At 35.4% G+C, this 25,816-nt stretch overlaps 1 protein-coding gene across 1 annotated transcript; it reads right to left on the bottom strand.

Annotated features, from left to right (window-relative positions):
* Nucleotides 1–6,024: 6,024 nt before the first annotated feature.
* Nucleotides 6,025–14,602, bottom strand: LOC18444398 (NC domain-containing protein-like protein). The gene is made up of 2 exons (XM_006854571.4): nucleotides 14,259–14,602; nucleotides 6,025–6,927 (listed from the first exon to the last, which is right to left on the bottom strand). Exons 1-2 carry the CDS (start codon nucleotides 14,350–14,352, stop codon nucleotides 6,227–6,229), a joined length of 795 nt encoding a protein of 264 aa, XP_006854633.1. The 5' UTR covers nucleotides 14,353–14,602; the 3' UTR covers nucleotides 6,025–6,226.
* Nucleotides 14,603–25,816: the final 11,214 nt, after the last annotated feature.

The following is a 25,816-nucleotide window of genomic DNA, read 5'->3' as shown; positions in this document are numbered from 1 at the left end:
CCTTAGCTGAATCACAAGTGGTACTATCACCATGACCCAAACCCATTCTCCATTAGACTCGATTTCCAAAAAAAGCATTACCACTTCAAAAACTTGATACTGGAATTTCTCGAATTGAATACCTCTAGTCACCACGTTGTGGTTTCCATTCCGACCAGTAATACCTTCAAAAAGCTAACTCCTAATCTACTTGAAGAAATGCTTAGAGACCTGTCTTTCCCATTGGATTACCCAAAAAATTAGCACCCCATTTGCTTCCCTATATATGGATTCAAAAAATATCTAAATCCCCTCATATATATCAATTTTTTAACAGCTGCTTTCTCAACCTCCACCGGTTCCTTCTTGCACCACTTCACTACATTTAGGTTATCAAACGCCCTAAACAAAGTTGTTTATTCTAAATAATTCTAAATCCTTGCTCTCTTCTTTGCTTTTTTAGTAGATGTCTTACCGTTGGGCTCATATGTTCATATAAGCTAGTGGGCTGACCCCAGCTTTTTCCACATATATATATATATATATATATATATATATATATATATATATATATATATATATATATATATATATATATATATATATATATATATATATATCCTGTCAAATCACAAGCTGACTGCTTATCTGCCAACGACTTAGATTGATTTAACCAATCTAACGGTAACGATTTCATTTTGTATTTGAGTTTTCATTTTTTTTCTACAAATCCAAATCATCTGAAATTTTAAGTGTTCATTCTTCACATCAAAACGTACCTAATAAAAATAATAATTTGTAAAATATAAATCGATCAAGATACCCTAAAAACTAATAAATTTTATTATTTCATTGACATGTAACACAAAACAATTGACAATTCTTTTGCATTAATGGATTTTATGCTTATGTTAATAACAATCCTATAGTAAGGGCCTCTTTCTCTCATAACCTGGGATTACAATTTTTTGCCCGGTAGGCCCTAAATAGTATCAAGTAATGATATATAATTATTGTTCGATCACTTTAATGTATCTTTATACTTATTGTAAACTATAATTCCTTCTATAATTCCATCATATGTCATCCTTGCATATCTGATTTGTTTCATACACTTTTTTTTTTTTTTTAAGTCGCTTCTCTTTGAGCGAAGCACCATAAATCTTCGGGTTTTCAAATACCGAAACTCACGCGGTTACCTGTTACATTTTATAACTTCCCATAAGCAATCAAGGACGTGTAACTGATTATGCTACGTAGAGAGAGTACAAAAAGGAAAATGCCACCTTAATTCTTTGACACATAAAGAGATATATATAAAAAAAAAAAAACAGAAGTAATACCCCCCTCAAAATAAAAGTCAAAAGTACCCATATTTTTTAAATTTAAAAGAAATTTAAGTATTTTTCATTACTATGCTCTTAATTCTAAGGGCATTAAAAAGTAAACTTAAAATCAGTAATACTAGAATAATATTTCAAACCATTTTATTTATTTACTATTAAGTGTGATAATAAATATATATATTATTAAGAAAAAATTATATTATTTATAAAATTTTAAAAATAAAATTCTATTTATTTTAAAATAAATAAATAAGAACTGAAATCTTCGTGCATCACCAAATTGCTTCATTTATTGACTCGTATTTGTGCCACAATTTTACACCCAATCTTTTTGACAAAACCGATTTAGTACAAATACTGGTTAACCGATATAATGTTATTCCCCGCCTTGCTTACTATGGCACTACCTATGGATTCTCTCTTTCGTATTGACCAGTTTCCTCTTTCAGCAACAAAATAGGTTTACTCAACAGCTCATTTGCTCCTGCTCTTTTGGAATCTAATTTGATTATTTGCAGTTTATTCAATTTAATGCCTCCAAGTCACTTGGCAAATAGGCAGTTCTTTCTTTTCATATTCCCGGGTTTGCACATTTCCAACTTATATTTTATTTGAAAAAAAAAAAAATTAAGTTGAATACTCAAAACAAAAAAAAAGGAAAAAATTGCCGCCAGTACTCGATGAAGTCCGTGCAGAAGTAAAAATCAGGTGGACTGTCTGAATGGTCTGTAAAAATACCAAGAGCAAATTTTATTTGCTAGATGACTGTTTGAATGCTTTCCAAATTTTAATAAAGCAATTTTTATTGTATATAAATATCAAAATTTTGGAGTTTTCATTCCACCCCTCCAAAGTTGTTTGGCCATTCTCGAAGCTTTTTTTTTTTGTATCACTCCCATCGGTCAAAGAATTCCATGCTTCCATACAACAATCTCTCTCTAAAAGCTGAAGACCTCAAATATCTTGGATAAACTCCCACCCCAAAGCCCCCAAAGATTAACATAACCCCACAGACCACTTGAAAGTAAAGATCATTAGCCCCAAAACCTCCAATTAAGCAAATCTTGGATTTATGGTTTCGCTTTATAAAACAAAAGAAAGAATCACGAGAATGGACTATTAGCGCTGCCAGAAAACTAAGCGGTGAACACCCACAAAGAGTTGAAAGTTAGAGAGAAGCGACCATAGAAAATGAGGATTTCATAGGATAGCCTAAGAAGGGAACTGAAGAGAGAGATGAGCTTGGCTTTTGAGATGGCCCTAGAGAGAGAAAGGTTGAAGGCACTGTAAAATGAATTAGTTTAAAATTTTAAATAGACTGCAAATGAAGGTAAAATGTTGCCAACTGCATTATTAATGCAATACACCACTCGCTATTTCCTCTAGCCTAACAAATCTTAACATATGCCTCGTCCTCTAATTCAATCTGTAAAGAAAATATATGTACGAAAGGACGACTCTACTTGAAAGTTTTCAGTAAGTACAAAGCCCCACAAAAGTTGAGTCACGTACCCCATGTCCAATGGGTTAGAGAATGATCAGAATCCCTGGAAGAAAATCTCAAAAAGAAAAAGGTGGCCCATTTATCTCGAACACCTCTCCATACATGAGGTCGAAAAATCAAAACTAGAATCTCACGTATGGAGATGGTTGCTATAATAATCGTAGCTTGACAGCCTACAGCCCAAAACCAATCAGCTGACATGATTAAGAACCTCCTCGTAACACAAAAACCTCACAGAAATAACCCCAGTAAAGCTCTCGTTGAATCTTAATTCCAGTTTCTTCATTCAATTCCCAACTAGAAATAACGATATCATCAAGCAACTGTTGCAGACAAGTTGACAACCTGAAACTTTTGCATCTAGCTATCTTCAAACATGTTAAAATCCTCTGAAAGACAGCCCAAACCTAGGATGTTAAATGCCTTATCCATATTAACCTTCGAAAACTCAGCAATATAAACCTCCCGAAGACAAACATAACCACACCTGGGCAGCATTCGCACACAACATGTTCTCCAAGAAGCCTATTCTAATCCATTCCCACCAATAGAAAATTCTTCTCAAATTCAACCTTCAGCCTTAATGCCAACTTGCAAGATACAGATAAATCTTAGGAACTATGTAACACATGGCATGAAAAGCTTCTCATCATGAGAAGCCATCTCAACATCGTTCATTACGCTTAATAGACAAGTTAATTGGGTTCAGGGTCTCAATAGTAAAAGTATTGGGGACCCTTGCTCTCATGATGAGCTCGAGTCTAAGTTCTTTGCTTTGAAGTTTGGAACAACCAAAGCATAATGAAAATCCATAAAAAGCCAAAATTAGTCAATGTTTCAATGCCACCCACCTCGACTCCACTTCGCACAATCATAAATAGCAAGTGATAGGGGATTCCACTACCTTGGATCATGCATGTTGCACAGCAATAATATAATCAAACATGTATGCCCCCAGTATCCATCCCCTCAAACTGCTTTTGAAAATCAATGGCTCATCCAACCAAATATGTATAGTAAAAAAATCTTTAAATCATGCAGTTATACACCATTTCTGTATATACCACGCATACCCCTCTGCGTTACTGTTCCTTGAAGTCAAGCATAGATGTGAACTGTATCATCCACTGTCCACAGTGGACAAACAGATCCTAACCGGGATTATATCCAGCCCAACACTTGCTCCAGCGTCATGGACAAGTGCATAACTAAAATCCTAAAATCCTATTCAATCTTTCATCCAAGTCGAGTATACAGAAAAAAAATCCGAAGTTCCAGATGTCTTCATCTGCAACTTCCAAATAAGAATTACAAAGGCTTCCTGTTTGCATAATGAACTTCATTAAAATTCAAAGGAGAGTACAAATATCAGAATCAAAAGGCAGGCAATCTGTGCAATCAAACTGAGTTACAAATATTGCATCAGCTATGAAAGACTGCAATCAACTAGAGTTACGAAGACTTAGATTCATCCCCTCGATAATCTAGCTTCCATATGGAAATTTTAAAAAATTTCATCCCTTTCATACTCATCCGAGACACCAGATAATAGCAATCTCAAAAACCTGCCAAGAATAAGGGCCATATCTCCACCACATTGTTTTGATACTTCTTATTGTCTCACATCAAGGACAGACCGGTCTATGAACACCTTACCTTCAAAACTGCATTCCAACCATGCAGGTCCATTGCAAGCACTGCAAACCCTATCACATGCATTTGAGGAAACCTCAAAACAATCAGTATATGGTCAATGTAGAAGTGACCATTACTGCATCTATAGTGAGAGGTCCTTCCGGTACCCAATCCACCAGCAGAGACAATCACATTCTACAAACATTAGCCTCCTTAATGCAAAGTCGTGTATCTATAGACACCTCTTTAGCCATCTCATTATTGATGGCTACTCCACACAAATCATATTTACTTAACTACACACCCAATACACCAGCAGAGACAATAAAGTTTCCTACCTCAAAACAAGAAAATGGAAGTTCCATAATTCTATGCACATTAACCCACTCAATGGAAAAAATCATGTATATATATGTCCTCTTAGCAATCAAAACTTTTACTCTTCATTTATTTCGGAAGCATCAGATTAATAGTCATTATATTCTATTCTTCTTATAATGTCATCTAAAGTAGTTTTCTTGCTAAATTAGAAAATGACCTATGAATTAGGTCACAAATACTAAAAAATATTCATGGTCGCCAACTAACTTCATACTTCCCTTCATTACGATCTCTTTCTCCTCTCTAACCCATATGCACAAATTGAGCCTGATGCTTCAGTAAATCATCCTTCTCTTATGCTACCATACATAAAACAATTTAATAATGTTAGTCAACCATTTTATGCTCTCTGTCTTAACCCGAACTCCACACTGAACCCAAGTCAAGGAAGAGAAATGCTTTTGACATTTGGTCATCCACAAGGAAAATTCATATATTGTAAATAATTATAACAGAAAAAGAGAATTTTATGATTAAGATAAATCATAACAATACTTGTGAAAACATAAAAATAGGATCGTATACTCCATATGTAATTAATCAAAATCACTAACATCCACCACTTTTATATGGATTCACACCATCAAAATCATAATAATAAGAATAATAATAATTAACCACTTCCACTTCCATGTATTCCAAAATCAATTAATATTCATTTTTTCATGAAAGCTTAAATTCAAAGAGTCAAAATAATAATTACATAACATAATTAACAGTAACAGTTTAGTAACGATTAAAACAGGAAACAAAATTAATTTCACTTCAAAATAACCTATTATAATGAATTTTGAGCATTGATCACCGACAAAGATCTTAATAGGGATAAATCTTACTTTTTTCATCGTTATGTTATAATTTAGCATAAAGGTTTTAACATGAATGTTAAAACACAAGACAAGCTTTTAAATCTTAAAAAAAAAGAAGAAAATTTTCTTCCTCTTAAGCACCACCTTAAATAAAATATGAGTTGAAAGTAAAAGCTTATTTGACCCCAACAGTTTTCTCGTAAAAATGACTGAGATAAAAGAAGTAACAGAACTGGCCACTGTACAGACCTTTTGCTGAGGAACATCTTATTCCAGTTGCTAAAAAATTCTCCGAACTGGTTTTCTCAGAGGCTCCCATTGGTCAGAAGCTAAAGCAGAACTATTTGACCTTCGTCAAAGAGAAGTAAAATTTACACAACTAGTCAAAATATTTATATCAGTAGTTCTTTTGTTCATTTACTACTACTACTACTGAAATTGAAACTAAATCCTTACTGCTCCACATCACAAAAAGTCCCATAATCCATGTCATAAGCATCACATGTCTTTACATTAACATCGCCACATCAATCAATATAAGGATACATAAAGCATTAATCAGAGAGACCACATCAATCCACTGACCTAACAGCTTGCGCAACCGGTGCAAAGCCAGCACTTGCCGCAATCCCTGCCATCGCTGCCAGCTTTGTTGTGAGCTCCTCAACTTCGATCTTCACAACATCAGGGCGAACACTAATGTCACATGCATACCGACTCGCGCAATAAACGCCAGCTGCTGTAACTGCCATCCCATAAATGTTCGTGCTCACGACCCTCAGTGGCGTTGAGAACACTGCAGCAAGGGGTGCGCCCAAGATAGAGATTGCTTGCCCACTTTGCCCAATCCTCCCATTATCCAACACAAGTGAGCCAGTCTTGCAATATATTGCAAAGTCCTCGCAATTGTTTTTGAACACGTTATAGCAACCGAACCCATGGTTTAGCAAGTGCAAGGCTCGATGGATCACGGTTTCGGGAGGGTCAGCGCTTGCGAGGGTGCACGTGCCCCCACGTGCCTTAGCAAGGAAAACCCCGGGAGTGACTGAGTACTCGAAGCGGTAGAGGACACCGCCAGCAAGGAAGCAGTCAAGGCATGAGGAGACGACACCGTGGGCATCTTCTACTGACGAATGGCCACAGGTGGGGCAGGGATCGAGGGTGCGGGTTGGGGCAGAGCTCAAAAGGAGGATGTCAAGGGCAGTCCCGGTGCCCACTTCTTGGCCTCGGCCTCGGGTGAAATGGATGACCCTGTTGTCTCCGACATAGATGCCTAAGTATTAACCATGGTAATACATTAGGCCAAGGTTTGAATTATCTAAATTGGAATGAAACTGCATAGGTGCATGGGTGTGTGTGTGTGTGTGTGAGAGAGAGAGAGAGAGAGAGGAGAGAGAGAGACGTTTGGGGACTGCACTCCTAATACTAAGGAGTATAGCGGGTATATAGGTCCCCCCATTCTCTCTCTCTCTCTCTCTCTCTCTCTCTCTCTCTCTCTCTCTCTCTCTTTTTTTTAGTGGAGGTTGGGCATCTAGTACTACAGAATGTAGTGGTACCATAGTTTCAAAAAGCACTAGGCGGCACCCAAGCGGCCATGGGGTCCAGGCTGCCCAAAGCCTAGGCGGCCCGCCTAGGCAATCGCCCAGAACCTGGGCAGCCCAGTTATAAAAAAAAAAAAAAAAAAACTGATGAGTGACTGATGACTGATAATGATTAATCCATAAGAATTTTTATAATCCATAAGATCATAATCCCAATTAAAAAAAAAGATAGCAGTTGAGAAGAGAATTTTGATAATCCATAAGACCATAATCCATATTTTCATACAATGCTAAAACAGTAAAACCATACAAGTATACACTGATAGTCTGATACACTGTAAACTGTACACACAAAAGTTAGATAGTAGAACTAGAAAGTAGAAACTAAAAATAAGAAAAATAAAATATACAGAAATGCAGAAAATATATAGTCTAGGATACAATAGTCAACACTCAACACCAAGAGTCTTCAGTCATCATTATTATCATCCTCATCAGAAGGAATAAGGTCAGCTTCATCATATGCATCAGAATCGAAGCCATCATCATCAGAGTCATCTCCCTCTTCAATATAATGCTTGTCCTCCTATGTTTCTTCTGAATCTGCCTCTTCCTCCTCTTCTTCTACCTCCCTCTTACTAGTATGTGCAGATCAGGCCCTAAGAGTCTTGGCTGCTTTACCCTTTTTTATCTTTTTGTGCTTCTCTAAACTCAAATATTGTATAATCTCCTCCCTGGTAGCCTCAGGAACAATTTTATACAGGGCAACATCCCCCTTAATACCGACAAGATGTCTTTTAAACCGGTAAATGCCCCCATTAGTATCCTTTCCACAATAATTACATTTAATACGATTTTTATCATTCGGATTCGAGTTATAGTCATACTTCCAACCCGGATCACCACTTCTAAAAGAACCTGGAGAAGATATTTCTGTTCCGTAGAACAAGGCTCATTTTCATCATTTTTTGGTTCTTTTAAATTCAAAAGCTGTCTAATCTTATCCCGAATAGCTTTAGGAACCTTTATACAAGAAGCAACATTACCATTAATACCAGTAAGGTGTTTCTTCAATTAGTTAATACCCTAATTGATATCTTTTTCACAAAAATTACACCTTATATAATTTTTATCATTTGGTTTTGGGTTATAACCATACTTCCAACCTGGATCGCCTCTTCTAGAAGTAGCAGAAATAGATTTATTCAAATGACACGGATTTTGTTCTTATTTTTGTTTTACAAAACTCATATATTGCTTAATCTCCTCTCTGATAGCTTCAGGCACATTTTTACAAGGGGCAACATCCCCCTTAATACCAACAAAATGCTTCTTAAACCCGTTTATTCCCCTATTCGTATCTTTTTCACAAAAATTGCATCTAATGCAATTTGTGTCATTTGGATTCGGGTTATATCCATATTTCCAACCCAGATCTCCACTTCGACTAGATCTTGAAGAAGACATCTCAAAATAAAACAAGCAATCTAAAAAATAAATTTTTGCACTTACTTTGATTGTTCGAACTCCAAACTCCCACCTCTGAGATGTTGTCTGGTGCTAAAATAATAAAAACACCTTTTAATAGGATTATAAAACTCCAAACTAAATCAAACCTACCTGGGTGATGTTTGGATCCATTTTCCGTAACTTTGAGAAGCACTTCGATCCAATTAAAATCAGAAAATTTAGTTTTCTTGAGGTTTATTTCTCTCTAAAATGGGCTATTGTGGATTTAAGTTTGAAATGAACCTAAAACCCATCCTTCAAACCCTTTATATTTAAAAAACAAATCAATACAACTAAAAATAAATAAAATTTTTTCGCATCTAGGCGGGACGCAGGCCGAGGGCAGGCCGCCCAGGGCTAGGCGCTGGGCACCCGCCTAGGCGGGTTCCGTACTGCCTCAGCGGCCGCCCAGGGATTGCCGCTCAATTTGTCCGCCTAGGCCTAGGCGCTAGGCAGTCCGCTTTTTTTAACACTGAGTAGTATCGGTAACATCTATTTTCATCTTAATGGATGACCTTATCTTCTCAATCATAGAAGCGCATGGGAGAGTTTTGGATCTTGTCCCTAGGGATATTCTTCCATATACTATTAAATAATAAGGGAAAAGTAGTTTTTTTCCCTCTAAGAGCCAAATAGGCACCATTTGGCAGTGTTTCCTACACAAGTGGATTCAAAAAGTGATGGGCACAAATGACTTGGGGTGGGATGCTCGCATGAGCAGGGGAAGTTAATAGCAGAAAACCCATTTGGTGGTCCATTGGCCATAAATGGGGAGAATGAACCGCCTTGATTAACCTTAGTACTGGTTTGGACTGAGGTTCCTGTATTTATACTTGAGATAGGGCTGCTGTCAAAAAGTAATACTAACTAAATTGCTCACACACACAAGGAAAGTGTGAGGCACCAAGAACTGAAGAATTGGTAATTTGGTTTTAAAATCTTTACGGTCCCTAGTTATGTCATAAAACAATATCTGCAATCACAACTTAAATCTTAAGTAATGAGTCTATGTCCCATAAGAAAATTGAAACAGTCTGTAACATGAGATTTCCTATGCAGATCACATGTGAATTTTGTTTTTCTGCAAAGAACAAGAAGAAGGGGCGCATGTGAATTTTGTTTTTCTACAAAGAACAAGAAGAAAGGGGTCAAATTTGCCAAGATTTCAAGTGCTTCCTACCTACCAAATTAATCCACTTGAATACATAAACTCAGATTTCTAGCTAGAGTTTCTTACACATCCCAAATTATTGACACCAGAAGTCATATATAACGAGCATGTAGATGAGATTTCATATATCCCTGGGTGGCAAGTCCAAAACTGGAAAATATACACTGAAATCTATTAACACGAAATCCAAAACTCAAGTTATATGCTATGTTCTATAGTTTCTACTACCCACACCAGAACAAAAGAAAAAAGAAATCGTGTCATCCAACAGAATTAAATGATCTCTTCGTTGTTGTTCACCTGGGACATCTCTATATTTTCAGCACCCTTTTCCCTCTTCCTTGGTTCCTTTTTGGCTACCTCTCACTTTTTGGTTCAATGGCTCCCAAGAAGGCACCACCCAAGTCTACTGAGAAGAAAGAGGGGGGAAGCTATGGTTCCTTTCTGTCAAATTCGATGATCCCCCCACTTCCTTACCACCCGTATTTCAAACGGTTTTTTGGGAGGAGAATTGGCCCGTAGAGTGCAGGGATTCCCTATTCTTCCAGAATGGTTCTGCGAATGGTATGATTCGACCCGACAATGCCAAGAATTAAGACCATTCATCATCTTTCAATTCCAAGGTGGGTGCCAAACTGTTTAGCGCAAATCTGGAGAGATCTCCTCCAATTCGTGTCAAATAGTTAAAAATGAATAAATCGATCGAAAAGTGGGGTCGATCGAATTACAATTTCAAAACTGATGCAGATCTAAGCAAATCTGACACGTCTAAATCTGCTGGCAACATGAGTAGAAATCTCACACCAAATAATTTTTTTTAAAACCAATAATGTAAACTAAACTGGAATAATCACAAATAAATCAAGAAATCAGAAAATAAATGAAATAAATAAAGAAGAAGAGAAAGCAATTTATGATGCAAATAAAAAAGTTATTTTTTAAAATTTTTATATTTTTCTAGGACTTAGAAAATATGCTATTTGGATTTTTAGTTTTCTTTAGTGTTACTCTTAACTTTTTTTAGTTGTAGAGATTTAAGCGGTAAAATTGAAAGCTTAGTTGTTTTTTAAAAAAATATGGATATGGATGATTATGGTTGAGTTGGTTACATTAGATTTGTTTTTAAGAAACAAGAGAGAAAGATTTTAGTTTTTTATTTTTATATTATTTTTATTTATTATTCCTTATAAGTTTGGATTTAAAGGGACGAGATCCCTTCTTTATAGAAAGTAATTATAGAATAAAGAAAGAGTTTGATCTTGTGAAAATATCTTGGGGGACTCCTTGCAGACCAAAAGGGTAATAATCTCTCAAAATTTTATTTTCGTTTTATTTTTTAGTTTATTATTTTCATCAACCATATTGGGATTAGGTTTTTGTGGCATTGCGATGACTGGATCTTAAACCGGCTTGGATACCAACTGATGTAGGACGAAAATAATAAACTAAAAAAAAAAAAAAAAAATAAGGGTTAAAGAGATTATACCCTCTGGGTTTGCAAAGATGTTTGCAAAGAAGTCTACCCCAAGGTCTTTTCACAAAATCAAACTCTTCCTTTATTCTCCAATTCTATCTACAAAGAAGGGATCTCTTCCCTTTAAATATAAACTTATAGGGAATAATAAATAAACAAATAAATAAATAAATAAATAAATAAGAAACTAAACTCTATCTCTCCATTTTCTTTTAACAAATCTAACATACCCTAACCACCTCAACCATGCTAATCCTTACCCATATCCATATTTTTTTTTAAAAAAAATTAAGCTTCCAATTTTACCCCTTAAATATCTACAGCTAAAAAAATCAAGAATGACCCTAAAAAAACCTAAAAATCCAAATAACATATTTTCTAAGTCTTAGAAAAATATAAAAATAAAAAATTTTAAAAATCACTTTTTTATTTGCATCACTTGCCGAAGACCCGAAAGCCAAAACCCGGAGTATCGGGCTCGAATTAGGCTGCTCTCATGCATACATTCTCCTTTTTGGATGCTTTTTGGAGAGCATTGAGTGGGAAGCACTATGGCTACAAAAATTGAAGGAATTAGGATTTCCCAACTAGGATTATTTCCTAAGATTTTTCCTATTTTCTTACAGTTTTCCCTAGGGTTTTAGGCAACTTTGGGTATTTGGGGATTTTTAGATTTTTTTGGATTTTTCTGAACTTTTTGGGAATTTTGGATTTTTAAGTATTTTCTAGACGATTTTCTAGGAATCCTATTAGCCAGAACTTTAGAGGGGGGTGTCCACATCTCTATACATCAATGTTCTTAAGATTGGATTGGACCTACCGGTCCAACCAGGAACAACTAGACGTACACCTCTGTGCACTGTGTGGCATGGGTGTCTAGCTCACCTACCCGTGATGTGTGCTAGGCACTGCAACTGTGTGGGTGTGCCTAGCTTGAGCTTCCAGCTGGTGGTGGCCATCATGATCCCTTCTTGTTGTAGCTTGCATGGGCTGCTTGGATGGCTATAAACCCCCTAAACTGGAATATTCATTGAACCGATGCCGAACCAACGGCCAGGCCAATTCCATGTATAGATCGACTGGTTCAACATTAAATGGGCCAATCTCAATATAGATCCTAAACGACCAAAAATAATTTTGAGATGAGTGGCCTTTTCATCCTTTGAGATATCTTCTAGGCCTAAGTTTATTACACCCTTTTTCTATTTGTTTTTATATTAAGAAAAGAACAGAAAAAATTCCTAATGTTTTGGGTTTTTACCAAAAATGATGTTTATTTTTTAAAAAAATCAAAATAGGTTGCTTCTTGTATTCAATTAATACATGTTTGTGCTTTAATAGTTTCATCTTGTATATAGATATTAGGTTTTATTGGTTTTTGTTTTATTTATTTTTACATTTTATTTTTGGTCCTTTAATACTTCAATGGAACTATCATAAGATATGGAGATATTGTGCGTTATAATTACATTTTGGTTCTATTTTTATATTTTCTGGTTTTTCCATATTTCAATTTTCTATATTTTACGGTTTGGCTGAGTTACTCAGGCATATTAAAATAAATAAACAAAAATAACATAAATTTGTGGGGGATCAATGTATTAGAATTATTCATGTAATTTGGATTTTTTAAAATGATTTATGAGTTTCACTTGTGGTATGCCTTATTATCGGATTCTCCTCTTCTGGTTTTTTATTTTTCTAAAACGCCTCCAACCGCAAATCAATTTTCTTCTAAATCCATATTTTATATTTTTTTCATCTTATTTGGATATTTAGGTTGTTTGTGGTTTTGTTCCAGCTCTTAATCTTCTTCTTCTTTTTCTTATCCTTTTAGCAAATTTTGACTTATTTTAAAAAAAAATTAGGCTTTTTGTGTCCTATACATTAGTCGGCCGACTCGGCTCAGATACTCGGCTCTGGCAAGGGCCAAGCCTAAGGCCGAGCTGGTTTTAAAAACATTGCTAGAGACATATGAAAAGGTCTGAATTATTCTGATCAACTTTCTTCTTTCGAAAAGTGGTATAATTTCCAAGAAAACAATTCATTCAATTAGAGAATGTGATCTTTCGCAGCCGTATTCATTTCTAGTACGCTAAACCCCAAACATTCATTGCATATATATGTCGTCCAAATACAGTCACCTTTCATTAGAAAAAAAAAAAAAAAAAACAGCCCTATCAAAATGGGTGAGGTGTGCACCTCTAAATTTTGCCAAAAGAAGTGTAGTTCGACCTTACTATTTGCTTGAAAATTTCTCTGAAAATTCCTCTCGAACCCTAATTATAAATTTAAAATTATAAAAAACAGGGCAGTTGGAGCAGATCTATAAACACTTGAAAATCTTTACCGGTCCAAATGGCTTAATCCCTATTACAAAATAGCCTATTTTTAGGACCTAACATATGATCAATTGAAAAGGTTTTCCAATTTCGGATAACTCTTTTTTCCAGGATTTTTGAGATGTACCTAACTTCTATAATATAAGGTTGCAACCTTATATAAACCTTTCCTATCCAAATAGACGCCGTGCCAGAAACAATAGTTACACTGGATAAAAATAGTGTTCATTGGAACTTGAATACTCCAAAGTAAGATATAATAGCTCCAAGATCCCCACGAATTACTTCATTTTCCCTTCATTTTATTTGAAATTTAGGCTTTTGCTTCCCAATGCAGCATCAAACCATAGAATCCGCATATTATCCTTGAACTTATACATATACATGTAATCGTCTTTAGAAAAAGAACAAATCAGCACTTATACATATATATGTAATCGTCTTTAGAAAAAGAACAAATCAGCAAAACACAGTAAAAAATAATAATCACACCAATTAATACACCTCATATCATGAACAAAATAAAAGAAACAAGAATATTCATTGGGAAAGGGACATAAAGAATACCATGATGAGCATAAATATAGGCAGTTCTCCACGAGTATATGTGATCCCCTGGCGTGATCAATGCCCTATTGATCCTATTTGAGAGAACACCCATCTCTCACTCTCTGTAAATCCAGAGGCAAACCCTAAAAACTGGAGTCACCCTCTGCAGATCGAGGGGCAAACCCTAAACGAAAGATTTGCTCTCTCAAAATCGAGGGGCAAGCCCTACAGTTGGAATGTCACTCTGCAAATCCAAAATTAAACCTTAGAAATGGAGAGTATCTTTGTAAATCAAGAGGCAAACCCTAGACATGGAGAGCAGCTCTATCCCTCTCTGCAAATCCCGAGAATCTAATCGCGAGAATGTAAAAAGGCAGAGTGAGAAGGATTAAAGAGGGGTTTCAAACTTTCAGAGCGGTACATCTATCCTTACCGATTAAGGAAAGGCTCGATACGTGTACACGTGTCGCGTTTGGAGGAACTCCCGCCATGCTTCAGGTCATGTAATGTGTCTCTGTAAATTGTGCCAAATCGGATTAACTTTTTGGGTCACGGCTATTAACGGGCCCTTTTTGCCCTGCCCGACCCTAGCCCGAAATAGTGCAGGGTCATCCTTGGTTTTGTCTAAACCACAGTTTTAAAAAACGCTCACTTACTCGAATCGCTTTTCTGGATTTACAATCCAGTTCAGCGATTCAGTCTACCAAAATAGTCACTAAAAAATTTAAAATTTGATAAAAGTGGAGCTAGAGAACCAACCAAAACACGCTATCTCATAGGGAAAATGGTCGGTTCCAATATTCAATAGAAACCGCATCGTCCCTTGTAATTCACAACCCAGATCAGCTGGTTCTTATCCAGATCAACATTTTAACCTATAGAAACAAGTTAGAAGTTTCGCCATTTTTTTTTTTTCTTTTTAAATGTTATATTAATAACATGATATTGATAAAAATATTATAAATAATAATATAGTAAACGAGAAAATATAACTATGCCTCGCTTCTTATGCCATGTGACAGAATATTGGGCATTTGTCTCGCGGAATGATTAAATGGATATGAAATTTCTACACAAAAATTTGACATAACAAATTAAGTACGATAGAGAGGATATTATTGTAATTATAGTTAATTCAATTATATATGTATTTAATACTCATAAAATATATTAATTAATAATGTTGTTATTCTAAAAATATATGTTATAGACCACCCTTTGAATTTTGGCAAGGGGGAAAACTCAAAAGCCTACAATCCTAAACCTTAGGGACCACACTAATACAAATGAATCACAGAACTAACTAGACTATATAGTTCACACCCAAACATAGACTAGACTTTAAAGCCTAATAATTAGACAAAGAAAGGTATACGGCTAGGGAAGCCTATGCTCATGTAGAAGAGAGGTTATGGACGTTAGAATCTTGAATCCTAATTCTTTTTGTTTTTTTTAATTTTATTTTCTTCTTTCTTTTGTTTTTAAACCTAGTTTGCCTCCCACCTTTCTTTTCTGGTCCCACTGTTACATAGACACCAACATGGATGTCGTGGGTGTCTAGTACTTTGACTTAAAATAAATTTTTAAATATTGCAAATTCTAATTTGAAGAATGGAAGTATAAACTTTAAAAATATAAATTTATTCTTTAAAAGAAAAGCAAAATCATATTCCATTTATTTCATGCAAAGCAATTGGTAGATCTGTTGAAAAATCTAATATATTTAAATTTTAATCCCATAAAGTTTAATTTGGATTTTAAAATGTAAATTATATTGAATTTATTCATATTTTATTAATATGGTAATAATGAATATACAAACATCAAAGATATGCGTAAGAGATAATATTTTATAAGAGACCTTCTCTTTATGCGTAAGCATATGTATGAGATAATATTTTATAAGAGATTTTCTCTTTCTTTTAAATATCATTTTATTTTTAACTTTTCCGCTTGCAATAAATGCAATGTCCTTTTTATTATTACATTTGTGTTAAATGCAATGTGTTTTTTACTAGTAAATTGTGCATTATTTAAAGGAAAAAAATTAATAAGTGTAAAGCTATAAACAATCAAATTAGGGCACACCTCAAAACTTTCATTAGAAGAGGTGGTTTTGATGCCCAAATATCTTCAAATTAATCATCTTGACACCTTAAGATGAATGTACATGAGAAAAAAAATAGATTTTAAGTTTTGGAAATAATGCATCTTGTAATGCAGTTTTTTACCGTCAAATTTCGAGGCTTTCAAGTTTTCATGGATCTGCTCGATCTACCCTATTTTTGAAGCGTTAAATTTTATAATTAGATATGAATATATATTTTAAGGCTATCTCAAATATTTTCAATGTTAAAATTATATTTTGGATATATTTGAAGGTGTGCTTTATTTTGATTGTTTAAAACCTCCGTTCTATACAAACCGTACCCTTATTTAAATGTAAAAGAGTTCATTTCTTAACTACTGGTAGAATACTTGTTGACTTTACACTTTTTTATAGTAATAATTACAATAGACTTCCTCTCATTACCATCATTGAAGTTGACAGTGTTGTAGTAGAGTTTTTAACATCGGGAAGTTCAAAACCCATTACAGAAAGGGAAAGGTTTATACAGAGCCGAGGCTTTAAACAATCAAATTTGAGCCTACCTCAATACTTTTACTAGAAGAAATTGTTTTGATGCTCAAATATCATCAAATTGATCATCCCGACATCAAGATGCATAGACATGAAAAGAAAATGGATTCTAAGTTTTGAAATAGTGCATTTTGTAACGCATTTTTGGAATATCAATTTTCAAGATTTTCAAATTTTTATAGATTTATAGATCTAAACTATTTTTGAACTTTTAAACTTTATAAATAAAGATGAAAATATATTTTAAGGCTATCACAAAGATTTTCAGTATTGAAACCACATTTCTCTATACTATTTGAAGGTAGGCTCTAATTTGATTGTTTAGAGCCTAGGCTCTCTACAAACCGCACCCTTAAAGAAAACCCAAACCCCTTTTATTTTATTTAACGAAAAAGTTTATATAAAGATGCAACCTTATATTGTAGAACTATGGATGCACCTCAAAAATCTATCGAAAAAGGTAGTTTTAATATTGAAAAACCCTTTGATAGATCATCTGGACATCAAGATGTATGACCATGAAAAATAAAAGGATTTTAAGTCTAAAAAATAGTGCATTTTACAACATATTATGTACACCGTCCATTTTCAAGATTTTCATATGTTTATAGATCTACTTGATTTTAACCATTTTTTAAATTTAAAAATTTATAATTAGATATAAAAATTGATTTTGAGATAATACTAAGAACATTTTACATCAAAATTATATACTATGATAAAATTTGAGGGGCACCTTACCTCTACAGCTACAGATGCATTTGCATGCCAACTACACCATTTATTTAAATAAATAAAAGTATTATGACATTTTTTAGAAGACGATACAAATTGTCGGTACAATAAGTGTCTGAACATGTCAACATACATTGGAGTGTTTGCTTATCCCCTATTCTGATATTAATCCAACATCTTCTGAAATTATCTCTGTATTTTATGATATTGATCCAACATCATCTGAAAGCTCTAATATTGTCCCCTTATTTTATGATATTGATCCAACATCTTCTGAAAGCTCTAATATTGTCCTTGTATTGGAAGATTAGGGAGATGATCAACCAACTACTATTAGAAAGCTCTAATATTGTTCCTATATTAGAAGATCAACCAACTACTGTAGAAAGTTCCAATCAGACACCCCCCATTTGCAAAGCTCTAATATTGTCCCCATATTAGAAGATCAACCAACCACTGTAGAAAGTTCCAATCAGACACTCCCCATTTGCTGATCCTCTAGAATGGTAGACAAAACATGTTAATCCGTTCCACTTGTACGGTTTCCTGAATATGAAACTTTCTTACATCAACACCAAGTCTTTCATGCTTTAGTTTATTCTTATTTTGAAATCTAGACTTATAAAGAAGTTGCAAGTTAGCTTGAGTGGGAATAAACAATGGCAAATGAGTTGAATGTTCTTCATAGAATACATGCTTAGGATCTTGTGCCTCTTTCGAAAGGAAAGAAAGCTATTGGATGTCAATGGGTATATGAATTAAAATGAAAGCAAATGGCAACATTGAACAATATAAAGCTTGTTTTTGGTGGCAAAATAATGTAACCAACAATATAGAATTGTCTTTGTAGAAACTTTTGCCCCAGTGTCCCATATGATTGTTGTTTAGACACTAATTTCTGCAGTATATATATGACAGTGGCCTCTATATCAGCTAGGTGCTATAAATGCATTTCTCAATGGGGATCTTGATGAAGACGTTTCTATGAAGTCACCTCCTAGAGTTATAGATCCTCAAAATAGAGCGTGTAGACTTCGGCGATCTCTATACAAACCCAAACAAGCTCCTCGGGCTTGGTTTGAAAAAATTCGATGCAGTAGTGTCAATAGGATTTCGACAAAGCCATCATGATTTGACTATGTTTATGTTTGAGACTCTTCAAGGAAATTGTTCTATTAATTTATGTGGATTATATGATTATCTCTAGTGATGATGTGGGCGCTATTAACAAGATTAAACAAAAACTCAATCCAATATTTGAAATGAAAATCTTGGGCTTCCTACGCTATTTCTTTAGTTTAGAAGTTCCTTATTCTTCTCATGGTATCTACTCTCTCAGCTTAGGTGTGCCTCAGAAATTGTCCTCCAAACACGCCTAGATGATGATACCAAGTGAGTTGATACCCCAACTGAATTGAATGTCAAACTTCGGTCTACGGATGGTGAACTAAACTTCTCCTTAACCCAACTTTTTATAGACAACTAGTTGGAAAATTGATATATCTCACAATTTAACAACCATATATTAGTCTTGCAGCTCGTTCGGTCAACCGATTTCTGAATGCTCCTCTATCTTTTCATCTAGATATGGTATTGTAAACAATTCATTATGTTAGGGATACTATGCATTATTCTTTTCTACTTCTTCCTCACTTGAGCTTGGACAGTGACTCAGATTTTGCAGGAAATCCGATTGACCAAAAATCCACTACATGATTTTGCATTTTTCTAAGAGATTATTTTATATATTGGAAAAGTAAGAAACAAAAACGTATTGCCCAGTCTACAAATGAAGCCAAAATATATAGCCATGGCACAACTTATCACAGATATTGTTTGGCTTTACTGGTTACTTAGGAACATGGGCCCACACCATTATATTGCAATAATAAGAGTGTTATTTATATTTCAAACAAATCTAGAGTTTTGTGAACGCTCTAAAAATATTGAAGTTAATTGCCACTTTGTTCAACGAGAATATTAGTACGTATTATTTCTCTCCCTTATGTGTCCTCTTCTGAGTAGCTCGCCTACCTTCTCACCAAATCGTATTTAGTACGTCATTTCTCACAGTTTCTCTATACACTCTCCATGATTTCTTTCAAGTCATCTCGAGTTTGAGGGGAGTGTGAACACATATAGAAATTGTATATTGCATAAGGATATAGAAACTAATTGTATACTGAATGTACACCCATGTATGACTTTCATGTACAAGCCTCTTCAACTATACTCAAAATGCTCACAATTACTTTTCCTTGCACTAAGTGATCTCTCTGTCAGCCCTATATGTTTTGGAGCGAGGCTGAGGAGCCATTTATAAGAGCTAGCTCCTCAATGCTGGTCCTTAGTCATTTCTTTAGCTTTGCTTACAGTAGTTATGTAGTTCCTACTTTTTTACATTTTAGCATTCTTTGTTCAAGAATGTGCAAGAAAGATGAGACAGTATTCCCACTTCTAAGTTGGCATTAACTCCAAATACTATTCCACATGTCACCCTTTGCACTTCTATGCATTGTTCCTTCAATAGATTTGCCCCTGGAATTTTCTTAAGCAATTCATCCTATTCTTTGAGTGCTTCAATTGTAATATTTAGATTACAGCCATGGCACGCTTTAGAATAGCTTTGCTTCACAATAAACTCATCCAAAGGTTTTGATTGTATGATGGACCAGGTCATACAACTTGGATCAGCCTTCATGGGCCACTCACATTTTACAGAGAGAGAGAGAGAGAGAGATATTTATTTTCTTTAAGTCTCATGGAGAGAGATAGAGAGAGAGGTTGAAAGTTTTGGACTTCATGGTTTCTTAAGCTGAATTTGAAAACTATTATTGTGGGTTTAAGATTGAATAAATTTATGGAAATGTAATTCAATTGAAATGGTCTTATTTTGGATCCAAAATTTGCAAAATCCCTCGAATTGAGCCTAATGTAATACGAAAACTGAGAAAACATTTTTGAAACAGAACTTTGGGATAAAGATTTATAACAGTCTTTGACTTAATACCAATTTCTCATTATGTGGAACATTTTTTTTATGGTGATGTTGTGAATGTCATGGAAAGAATATGTAGAACAATGTTCGAAGGTGCAATCACAAGGTTGGAATGTTCAAAGGTGCGATGAGTTGTAGCTTGGAATGTTCGGGGCCTTTGAGGTCATTGTAGGGTTTCTGATGTTGGTGTTAACAAGAATCAACATAATATTGGTCTTCTTTTTCTCCTAGAAACAAAGTTGCATTTAGATTTGAATCATGTTTGGTCCAAGAAGTTGGGGTTTTACAGTAATTTTAATGCTAATGAGGTTGATGGTAGATCTAGAATCGTATTTCTTTGGAATCCTATGATTTATTCAGTCAAAATGATCAATCTGAATGATCAAATGATAACTATTGAGGCCAATCGTTTATGCAATGGGAAAATCTCAGTCATTTTAGGGGTATATGCTTTTAATTCTGTCTTAGAGAGTTATGCTTCGGGGACTATATGAGGAGTATTGGGGCCTCCATTACGGTTCCTTGGCTGGTAACTGGGGATTTTTACACACTATTGGATAACTCATAAAAAATGGGGGGAGGTGCTCTTTACCCCCATATTCAAGAGATTTTGCTCAGATCATGTCTGATTGTGCTCTAACCGACTTTGGTGTAGCCCGAGGGTGGTTCTCTTGGTCTAATAATTAGCTTAACAAAATATACATAAGAAGGACATTGGATCGTGCAATGGCTACCACAGACTGGGTCTTGGCCTATCCAGAATCCAAAGTCGAGCTTCTTCCTAAAGGGACTTCATATCATTGTCCTCTACTTGTGTTAATTTCAGATTTGGGGCCGTTGGGCCTAAACACTTCAAGTATTTCTCAACATGAGAAAAGTCACATGGTTTCATTGAAATAATTTCAGCATCTTGGTAAGGCAGAGTGGGGGTTACACCCATGTTTCGATTTGTTACAAAGTTGAAAAGGTTGAGGGGGGACCTGCGAGCATGGAACAAGAAAGTATTTAGTCATGTGTGTCAATTTATTGCAGTAGTCAGGCTGCAACAGTCTTTTTTACATGATAGCGTTCACAACGATCCTTCCAATGAGGCATTCATGATAGAACAGAAGGAGTACGCCCAGAGGTTATAGACACTATTGGAGCATGAGGAGAGACAATGGAGGCAGAAGTCAAGACAGAATTCGCTAAAAGCAGGGGATTCCAGTACCAAGTTTTTCCATCTATCTACTATGATAGGAAGAAGAAGTGATTGTATTGTTTCTCTGAAAGATCAGAATGAGAATGCTCTACTTGAGGCTACAATTGAATGTCATATGATTGGATTTTTTTTAAGATCTTCTTGCCCAAGAGAGTGACACTAACATTCATTTGGTTGATCAATTTCTACCACCATATTCTCTCAGCCTTTATCAGAAGGAAAAGGTGGTTGAGGAGCTTAGCAAGGAGGAGATCAAGGCTTGTATTTGGAACATAAAGTGTGAGAGTGCTCCAGGTCCCGATGGCTTCTCGGTGGAGTTTTACAAATTTGGATGGGAAATAATTAAGAAAGATATTTTTCTAACACTTAAGGACTTCTTCAAAAAATGTAAACTTCTCAAGCAAATCAACTCTACTTTTATATGTTTAATTCCCCTAGTGTGATGAAAAACTTTCGCTCTATTGGTTTGTGTAATGTCCTGTACAAAGTCATTAGCAAAATCATCTCCAATCGACTATGAGCAATTCTGGATGATAGTGTTGACCCTAGGCAGGTTGCTTTCTTGAAAGGGAGAATGATCTCAGATAACATTTTTATGGCAAATGAAGTCACTTCTCTTTGCTATAAGGATTCAGCTCGGCCTAAAATGTGCTTGCAGATTGACCTAAGCAGGGTGTATGATCAGGTATCCTGCGCCCTTATTTTGGCTAAGCTACATACATTGGGTTTTTTGGAGTCGTTTGTTTCTTGGATACATCTTTTCATTTCCACTACTTATTTTTCTGTATTAAGGAATGGCTCTCCAAAAGGCTACTTTAAAGGGAGGAGGGGGTTAAGGCAAGGGGATCCTTTATCCCCATATTTATTCTTATTGGTCATGGATTTTCTAAGTAGGCAGTTGGAAGATGCTATGGTGCAAGACATGGCTCCTAGGGCCTTTCCTTCAGGGTGTGATCATGGAGTTTCACACCTATTTTATGCTGACAATATTGTTATTTTCTGTCAAGCATCTATTTCCTCTGTTGTTACTATGATACAGGTTCCTACCAATCTTGAGGTCACCACTGGACAGATGTTCAATGCCTCAAAAAGCAAGGTTTTCCTCTTTGGCGTGTCACAGGCCGGACGAACTAGAATTTTGAGGGAGTTGGAATTCAGGGAAGGCTCCTTACCAGTTTGATACTTGGGGCTACCTTTATTCCATGGCCATCTAAAGCACAATTATTGTCACAGTTTGGTGGGCAAGGTCATTGGCAAGATTGATACTTGGCAAGCTTTGTATCTATCCTATGCAGGTCGTCTTCAGTTGCTGAAATCCGAATTCAGTGCATCATCAATTTTTTCAATTTTATCATTTATTCTTCCGAAGAAACATGTAATATGATAGAGAGACTGCAGAGACCAAGTGTGCTGATCTTGTTAAATGGAAAACAGTTTGCCTTTCTCAGGAAGAAGGTGGGCTAGGAGTACAAGATATTGGTGATTTCAATACTACAGGAATGATAAAGTATGCTTGGAGGATATTGGTAAATCCCTCATCTTTATTAGCTCATTTTTTCAAGCATAGATATTTCAGAAACTCTTCTATATGGGATGTCAAACTGAAGAGATACTACTTTTATGCATGGAAGGGGATTCTATTTGGTTTATTGTATCTGTAGAAGAATGTACAATGGATTATTGGTAATGGTCAGATGTTGGATTTCTGAAAGAACCCGTGGCTATTAGGGTAGTCGATATGCGAATCTCATGATTCCCAAGAGGATCTAGGGGACTTAGTAGGGAGGAAGGTCTGTCACTATATAGACGGTTCCCCTCAAGCTTGGGCCTTAGCTTTACCTATATCAAACGTCTCGAGTAATATATCGATGGAAGTAGAGACCTATACTCTCACCTTAGAGCCTCAAAATGATTTGTTGGTATGGATTAATTCTGCTAATGGTTTGTTTTCAATCAAAGCAGCATGGGATTTTATTCGAGAGAAATGTTCTTCACAACCTATGTTTAGACTACTTTGGTCCTCTAAATGCCACCCTCGAGCTAAATGGTTCTCTTAGCTGGCTCTGCGCAATTGATTGCCTACTACAATTTTATTTCAGCAGTGTGACATTCATCTGGCCACTTTATGCCCTTTTTGTACGAACAGTGATGATAGTTTCTGTCATCTACTGTTTCATTGTGCTTTCTCGCAGGGGGTATGGAGGTCGGTGGCATAACGTTGTGGTAAGCTGTTCATTAGTGGTATCTCTACTCCTGCTATACTCAAAAGTTGGTTGGCCTTCAGGTTTAAATCAGACGGCTTACTCAATATTTGGACATTTACCTTCTTCATAACAATTTGATTTTTATGGGATGTGAGAAATAGGAAAATTTTCCAGTCAAGGTCCACAAGAAGGGAACAAGTTGTCAAGCGTATCTCTTCACATGTGAAGGAGTTAGCAGATGTAAAAAAATGGACTAATCATTTGTCAGAAAAGGCAATTATTGAAAATTTTAAGATCACATGGCAGCAGCAGAAATCCAGATCTCTTATTCAAGTGGCATGGTCATTTCCTGACGATCAGATTTTTAAGTTGAATATCGATGGTGCCTCACTATAGAACCTGGGGTTAGCAGTTGGTGGGGGTGTTATTAGAGACAGTATTGGGGGTTTTGTTGCTGTATTTGTGAAGCCCTTTGGTATTACTTCTAATTATCAAGCAGAATTATGGCCCTTGAAGAAGGTATCCAACTTGCTATACAGGAACATTGTTTTCCCCTTTAGATAGAAAATGATTCGTCTCTGCTCGTAAATGTCATCCAGGATCGTTGTCGTGCCCCTTGGAGATTATAGACAGTTGTAGTCAATTGTCGAAGCATGCTCTCTACCCACATGTGGTCCATCTCATATGTCTTTCGTGGGACGAATATGGTAGTTGATGCACTTGTTAAGAGAGCATCTTCTAGCTCTAATGCCACTATGTGGCGCTGTCGGTCTCCATATTTTATTTGCACACTGTTATTTCATGACTTTGCGCAATTAAACTACTATAGGGTTGTAAAATAATGTGTTATCTTTGTTCTTATCTATTATTAATGAAAATCGGGTAGGGAGCCTTCTCCCCCACTGACTTACCCAAAAGAAAAAAAGTTCGATCACAAAGTAAACCGTCTAAAATCGCAAATTATGGCCTAAGGCCATCTCTCAGGCTACCTTTGGCCACTTCTAACTCATTGAACGATCATGTCGCAACAAGGATTGAAGGTATACTCAAAGACCAACTAGGTTGAATATTCCTGGTAATGTTATGGGACTTGGCTGGATTCACTCAGACTCGGTTGAGTTACTTAGATGAGGCTGAGTTGCAGCAAGTTTTGTATACAACTCAAGGGTACAAAAGAAATTTTAAAAACATCCCACAAAAATAATAAAAAATGGGATTGTTGTATAAATTTTTTTTCTATATAACTTGGATTTTATGGTGAAGATTGGTAATCACTATAATGCTTGTTTTTATATTTTCCTTTTCTTTGATTTTTTTTTTTAAAATGTCGCCAACTATAAGTCAAAATTTTTAGATCATTTTTTGTATGTTCTTTTTAAAATTTATTTGGGCTTTTAATGTTGCTTTTGATTCTTTTTAACTTTTAATACCTTTATTTATTTTTCATATCTTTTCAATTATTTTTCCAGTAACTCGCCTTGGGGGGCCGAGTACCTAGCCCAATGTGAATTTCTAGGCCTTGCTTATTTGCTTAGAGCCCAATTTGTTGTTCACAAAATGTTCGTAAAATCGAACCGAAACGGTTAACCGGTCATGAGGTTGGGAGCGGTTCGAACCGGAACCAGACTACCGAAGCGATTAACCGGACTAACCGGTCAAGTAGATTTCTTTAAAAAAAAAAGAGTCAAAATTCCCCAAAAAAATGAAAACAAATAGAAAAACTTAGATCAAGTATACACCATCATATTATATACATTTATCTTATAAAAAGTTTTGATACAACTTTTTCTATAATTT

The sequence above is a fragment of the Amborella trichopoda genome, chromosome 11 (genome assembly GCF_054954075.1).
Source record: "Amborella trichopoda isolate Santa Cruz 75 chromosome 11, AtrichopodaSantaCruz75HAP2 v2.0, whole genome shotgun sequence".
NCBI classification, from domain to species: domain Eukaryota; kingdom Viridiplantae; phylum Streptophyta; class Magnoliopsida; order Amborellales; family Amborellaceae; genus Amborella; species Amborella trichopoda.
Note: the sequence above shows the minus strand (reverse complement) of the source record. Positions and strands in the feature narration are given on the sequence as shown.